Consider the following 7,178-nt stretch of genomic DNA (forward strand, 5'->3'; position numbering starts at 1 on the left):
AGACTGCAGGACTGAGTTTTCCATAAGAATATTCATGAAATACATATTTGTACACAAATGACCAGGATAAGGGTTCAAACTCACTCACTCCGTCTCACATGACTCAACCTGATTTAATTGTCCACTGAAACTAATTTGCAGGCATACAGAAGGTCCAATGAGATAGGTAACATAAAGGAGACTAAAGAGATTACCCATAAAGTATTAACCCCTAACTTCATTTCCAGGCAGATCAGTGGTAGAGACTAGTTACATTACAAAGGGAAGCAACATGACCGTCTGTTTGGCCTGCACGGTGGTGCTTGTTATTAGTCTACTCCCTACAGTTGCTCCTTTGAAAACAGTAATGCTTCTAGTAGCTCCCTTAGCATTCATCCACTGTCTTAGTATTACAGTCTACGTGCATCAAGTCAACCCCACTTTCAAAGATACTACACTGACAGCCACAGAGCACAGGAACCATTTCTACAATTGATGAATTGATAAAGATGACATTAGAGCATGCAACTCTACCGGCACACATTACAGTCTAATCTCAAGCAAGTCAGGAAGCGTTTTGTACGATACAGAACAAAGTTGCTTGCCTTCCAATGACGTGTGATCTGCCAGAACCAATGACCCAGTCTCCAGTCTGTCACTGTTTGTTCTCAGCCAGTAAATCTGCTGCCTCATGGACCTATCTGTACTCAGCACAGTGGCCTGTAAGTGCAAATACCACTGGTGCCTCAGGGCACTTCAAACCAGGCAACACCCCATTCCAGAGAGGTTAACTAACACATTCACACCTTCATGCTGGAAGCTGAACAATGTAAACAGAACAATAATATACCTCTCTCATCTGCACTCCTTCGCAATAAAACAACACTAATCAAAACAGCAAATTATAACCAAAGTCAAGCAAAGACAATAATACTGTGAGATGATTTCTTGTCGTCAGTGACATCTCCTTTCAGAACCCAGCTAGGTTCTAAAGTCCAAGAGCAAGAAGCACTTTCATCCACATCTTGTAGAGACACAGCAGACCTAAAACCTGTACTGAGAACCTTTCAAAAAACAGTAGTTTAGTTCAACTTGAAATCTTCAAAACATCTCAAGCACTAAAAGCTAAAGAGTTTGTGAGAAATTAAAATCACCCTTCCTCTCCTTTACAAGCATAGTAAAAGAGCCCCATAACTCTCCAAACAGGTTCACAGTTCTTGGCTTGTTTATCTCTCATGAGTTTTCTCCTTCTGCTCCCCACTGGGGCCATTGGGCGGCGGCTTGTTGCTGAAGTTCCAGTCGACAGGGTTGAGGAGCTGCATGGTCTTCTTGTGCGTCCAGATGGGGTTGATGATCACTGTGAGCAGGGCCAGGCCGGTGTAGAAGAGGATGCGCTGGGGCAGAGCCACGTACATGTTCATCTCCCCCCAGTGGCTCCAACTCACCCACCACATGTAGTACGTGAGCACCATGCGGCAGTGGAACATGTGGATCATCACCCACTGGTTGGCCTTCCAGAATAGCGTCCTCGCCCAGCCCGCCTGGAGGGGAGAGAAAACAGATACTTGTACGGATTGGGCAGGGGATAAAGACTGTCACAGTGTTTGGGGTCGTCGTCATCTATAACAATGTACAGTGCCTTCAGAAAGTAATTAATTAAAAAATCTAAAACTGAAATGTCTTGAGTCAACAAGTATTCAACATTTTTGTTATGGGAAGCCTACATAAGTCCAGGAGTGAACATTCACATAATAAGGAGCATCTACTCATTCTGTGTTCAATAATAGTTGTTAACATGATTTTGAAATGACTACCACTTCTCTGTACCCCACACATACAGATAATTGTAAGGTCCCTCAATCAAGTAGTGAATTTCAGGCACAGATTCAATCAAAGACCAGGAAGGTTTCCCAATGTCTCATAAAGAAGGGTAACTACTGGTAGATGTGTAAAAATAAAATCTGACACTGAATATTAATTTGAGCACGGTGAAGTTATAAAATCAGGCTTTGGATGGTGTATCAATAAACCCAGAGAATACAAAGATACAGGCGTCCTTCCTGACTCAGTCACCGGAGAGGAAGGAAACTGCTAAGGGATTTCACCATGTGGCCAATGAGGATTTTAAAACAGTTACATAGTTTAATAGTTGTGAGAAAAGTGAGGATGGCTCAGCAACATTGTAGTTAGTCCACAATACTAACCTAAAATGACAGAGAAAAAAAAGTGAAGACTGTACAGAATAAAAATATTCAAAAACATGCATCCTGTTTGCAACAAGGCACTAAAGTAAAACTGCTAAATATGTGGCAAAGAAACAAACTTTTTCTCCTGAATACAAAGTGTTATGTTAGAGGCAAATCCAACACATCACAGAGTACCATTCTTCATATTTTCAAGCATGGTGGCGGCTGCATCATGTTATGGGTATGCTTCTCATCGGCACGGACTAGGGAGTTTTTTGTTGTTGAAAAAAATAAACAATACAGCTAAGCACAGGCAAGATCTTAAGAGGAAAACCTGGTTCAATCTGCTTTCCCACAGACACTGGGAGACAAATTCACCTTTCAGCAGGACAATAACCTAAAACACAAGGCCAAATCTACATTGGAGTTGCTTACCAAGATGATATTGAATATTTCTGAGTGGCCTAGTTACAATTTTGACTTAAACTAGGCTTGAAAATCTATGGCAATCTTTCTTATCAAAATATATGAGTGTTTTATTTTATATAAACTCACTAAAAAAAGAAACGTCCTCTCACTGTCAACTGCGTTTTTCCCCCAGCAAACTTAACATGTGTAAATATTTGTATGAACATAAGATTCAACAACTGAGACATAAACTGAACAAGTTCCACAGACATGTGCTAACAGAAATGGAATATATGTGTCCCTGAACAAAGGGGGGGGGGGGGGGTCAAAATCAAAAGTAATATGTCAGTATCTGGTGTGGCCACCAGCTGCATTAAGTACTGCAGTGCATTTCCTCCTCATGGACTGCACCAGATTTGCCCGTTCTTGCTGTGAGATGTTACCCCACTCTTCCACCAAGGTACCTGCAAGTTCCCGGACATTTCTGGGGGGGAATGGCCCTAGCCCTCACCCCCGATCCAACAGGTTCCAGACGTGCTCAATGGGATTGAGATCCAGGCTCTTCGCTGGCCATGGCAGAACACTGACATTCCTGTCTTGCAGGATTCACACACAGAGCGAGCAGTATGGCTGGTGGCATTGTCATGCTGGAGGGTCATGTCAGGATGAGCCTGCAGAAGGTACCACATGAAGGAGGAGGATGTCTTCCCTGTAACACACAGCGTTGAGATTGCCTGCAATCTCAAAAAGCTCAGTCCGATGATGCTGTGACACACCGCCCCAGACCATGACGGACCCTCCACCTCCAAATCAATCCCGCTCCAGAGTACAGGCCTCGGTGTAACGCTCATTCTTCGACGATAAATGTGAGACAAAACCGCAACTCGTCAGTGAAGAGCACTTTTTGCCAGTCCTGTCTGGTCCAGCGACGGTGGGTTGTGTACACATAGGCGACATTTTGCCGGTGATGTCTGGTGAGGACCTGCCTTACAGCAGGCCTACAAGCCCTCAGTCCAGCCTCTCTCATCCTATTGTGGACAGTCTGAGCACTGATGGAGGATTGTGCGTTCCTGGTGTAACTCGGGCAGTTGTTGTTGCCATCCTGTACCTGTCCTGCTGTGTATGTTCGGATGTACCGATCCTGTGCAGGTGTTGATCACGTGGTCTGCCACTGCGAGGACGATCAGCTGTCCGTCCTGTAGCGCTTTCTTAGGCGTCTCACAGTACGGACATTGCAAATTATTGCCCTGGCACATCTGCAGTCCTCATTCCTCCTTGCAGCATGCCTAAAGCACGTTCACACAAGATGAGCAGGGACCCTGGGCATCTTTCTTTTTGTGTTTTTCAGAGTCAGTAGAAATACCTCTTTAGTGTCCTAAGTTTTCATAACTGTGACCTTAATTGCCTACCGTCTGTAAGCTGTTAGTGTCTTAACGACCGTTCCACAGTTAATTAATTGTTTATGGTTCATTGAACAAGCATGGGAAACAGTGTTTAAACCCTTTACAATGAAGATCTGTGAAGTTATTTGGCTTTTTACGAATTATCTTTGAAAGACAGGGTCCTGAAAAAGGGGTGTTTCTTTTTTTGCTGAGTTAAAATTTTTCATAAATCTTAGAACTTTTCTTCCACTGACATTACAGAGTATTTTTTGTAGACCGTTGACCAAAAGTTACAATTAAATCCATTTTAATCCCACTTTGAGAATACTTTCTGAAGTGACATGTGAAATCTCATGTGACTTTTGTCTATTTTGTTATTTTTTTTACTCCTTTTTCTTTCCAATTAATAGTTACAGTCTTGTCTCATCGCTGCAACTCCCATAAGGACACGGGAGAGGCGAAGGTCGAGAGCCTCCGAAATACAACCCAACCAAGCCGTACTGCTTCTTGACACAATGCTCACTTAACCCAGAAGGCAGCCGCACCAATGTGCTACACCTGGCCACCGTGTCAGCGTGCACTGCACCCGGCCCACCACAGGAGTCGCTAGTGCGCGATGGGACAAGGACATCCCTGCCGGTCAAACCCTCCCCTAACCCGGACGACGCTGGGCCAATTGTGCGCCACCCCATGAGTCTCCAGGTCGCGGCCAGCTGCGACAGAGCCTGGACTCGAACCCAGAATCTCTAATGACACAGCTAGCAGTGCCTTAGACCACTGCGCCACTCGGGAGGCCGACTTGGGTCTATTTTTGCCTAGAAATTCCCCTTTCTCAAAATGGCCATCTGTACATTCATCATCGTTGCAAATCATGTCAAGGTGCTGGTCTCAGTGTTGAGTATGTAAACAGAAAAGGGGAATTGAAATCCATCTGTCCTTTTTATGTCTAGCCCACCAGTAAAACAACTGAACTATAAGAAAATGAATAAGCTTACAGTACAGTGTCACAAATGGAGTCAATCAACAAAACAGTAACATACTGTATAGAGAATATGGTGAAAGACACCAGACAGACACAAACACTCCTTTACCTTTAGTAACATCCAGGAGATGCAGGTGAAGGGTGTGCTCATCTCCAGCAGCAGAGTGACCATGGGCAGGTAATGTCCTAGTGAGTCCCAGACCACCGCCCCAGCAAACCCTGACAGGGCAAAGAAATGATGGGCGGCAAGGGGAAGGTCGAAAGCCCTGAACACCACACTGGAGGCATGCAGCGCCACATTCTCAAACAGAAAGAAGCCTGTGGCTGTGAGCACAGTGAACCAAGACCAGTCCTCCTGACCTCTGACCCTGTCCCTGGACACGGCCGACTCCTCGGTCAGCGCCCGTAGGCCCGCCACCGTGCTCTGGAGGCCAAACGCGGCCCGTGTGGTCGCCAGGTTCCAGAACACCTTCTCCTTAGCCAGCAGAGAGCGGTAGGTCTGGGAGAGAGCCATGGACACCAGGTGGGAGAGGAGGAACACGGCCGTGTAGAAGGCAAAGCCCAGGCCGATGACCTGGAAGCGAAGTCCCCAGGAGAAGTAGCCCGGACTGGGGTCACCGGGGCCCTTGAATGCCGGCAGGGTGCTGGCCTGCTCGGAGATCATGTTGGTTTGTGTGAGTGGATGGATTATGTCTGTTGAAGGTCTCACAGAGTTGAGTGACCCTGTGATCACTGAAAGATCTCATGGGTTAGTCATCAACCACCCTGCAACAGGAATTAAAGCCAAAACACATTGGTCAATGTTCATAAAATAGTTATGACATGTCAACATTTGCTAGATGGCGTTTGAAAATGACTCTCTATATGTAGCCAAAAACTTGATCAGTTATTGTTGACCCAAGATAAGTGATGTCGGTGTATTAACTACCGTCTGTTTGAAATAACACCGAGGCACAAGACGGGAGAAGTGAGTGACTTCACATCTTATTTCGTTTGACAGACGATAACATAAGATATCGGGCACCTTCTTTGCCCAAGGAAATTCGTCTGACCATGGTGTGTCAAATTAAATTATATCTGATAAATGCAACAACGTGGCTAAATCAGTTAGATACGTTGTTAGATGGTAGCGAAAAAAGGAGGCCAGTTTACTAGAATCTGAAACATTACAACATTGTTTACACTCTGTTGACTGTAACATTGTTCCACTCAGGCACAATTGCGATACCTTAGCTGCAACATTGTTGCAGGCTGTTTCTCAACTGTATCAGAACAGAATGTACTGACACAAAACAAACAGCTGTTTGTGGCTAGTCATCGCCATTGTAGCAATAAGTAGTTTTTGTCCTACAAAGCATAAGAATGTGTTACCTTATTTGTTCATTATTGGCAAACATCAGTGTGTACTACTGTGAAATCAAAGATATTCCATCCGATCAGCAGCGGGTTTGTTATCAATTTGGGCTTCTTCTTCGGTGGGGTTTATCGGCGGTTGTCATCCAACGTTATACTGCATTACCGCCACCTACTGTACTAGAGTGTTGGCCAAAGACAGGGAGAAACTAAATTCTTCCTGTCAGCCCCGTTGCTCTTAAAAAATATAACAAAATATTTGAGACTATATCTAATGATGTTCTACTCAATATACTCTTTAAACTAATTTCCTGTATCCCCTTCTCCCTCATACTAGATCTCAGCCTCTCTCTTTCCCTCTGATACTGTCCACACTGTGTCAGTACATGCTCCACTGTCTCTGTTTCCTGACAATAATCACACTTTCCTGTTGGATGCTTTCCTATCACATTTAAGGTTTTATTCAACCGGCTGTGTCCCACCCTTAATCTTGAAAAAATAGCCTCCTTTCTTCTGTTCCTTCCTGCCGTCCTCACCTCCACGACTTTCCTCTGTACTCGAAATAAATGCCTGCCCTTAGTATCTCTATTCCACTGCACCATCACTGTCCATATCAGGCTTTTTTCCTCTGCCTTGCTCATGGAAACTACAACATCAACATCCCCGCTACTAAGTGCTTGTTGAGCCAGTACATCAACAGCCTCGTTCCCCTCCACCCTCACATATGCTGGGACCCATGTACATCTTATCTGTATACCCATCTGCCTAATCCTGCCATGGGTTTGTAGCACCTCGTAAAGCAGGTATGATCTGCTATGTGAAGTAAATGACTGTAGACTCATCAACACTGCACATGAATCAGAGCAAATAACTTCTCTGTCTGGCTTG

The 7,178-nt window shown here is 44.8% G+C and overlaps 1 protein-coding gene across 1 annotated transcript; it reads right to left on the bottom strand.

The window, feature by feature from the left end:
• Window positions 1-696: 696 nt before the first annotated feature.
• Window positions 697-6,419, bottom strand: cln8 (CLN8 transmembrane ER and ERGIC protein). Its single transcript, XM_023994752.2, has 3 exons — window positions 6,309-6,419; window positions 5,047-5,702; window positions 697-1,520 (listed from the first exon to the last, which is right to left on the bottom strand). Exons 2-3 carry the CDS (start codon window positions 5,599-5,601, stop codon window positions 1,206-1,208), a joined length of 870 nt encoding a protein of 289 aa, XP_023850520.1. The 5' UTR covers window positions 5,602-5,702; window positions 6,309-6,419; the 3' UTR covers window positions 697-1,205.
• Window positions 6,420-7,178: the final 759 nt, after the last annotated feature.

Source organism: Salvelinus sp. IW2-2015, linkage group LG9, assembly GCF_002910315.2.
Source record: "Salvelinus sp. IW2-2015 linkage group LG9, ASM291031v2, whole genome shotgun sequence".
NCBI lineage: Eukaryota > Metazoa > Chordata > Actinopteri > Salmoniformes > Salmonidae > Salvelinus > Salvelinus sp. IW2-2015.

Excerpts from the sequence above, each read along its gene's own strand:
- cln8 (XM_023994752.2), bottom strand. The coding sequence starts at position 5,601 with ATGATCTCCGAGCAGGCCAGCACCCTGCCGGCATTCAAGGGCCCCGGT. Across the intron at positions 1,521-5,046 it reads TCTCCTGGATGTTACTAAAG|GCGGGCTGGGCGAGGACGCT; the intron begins GTAAAGGAGTGT and ends TCTCCCCTCCAG.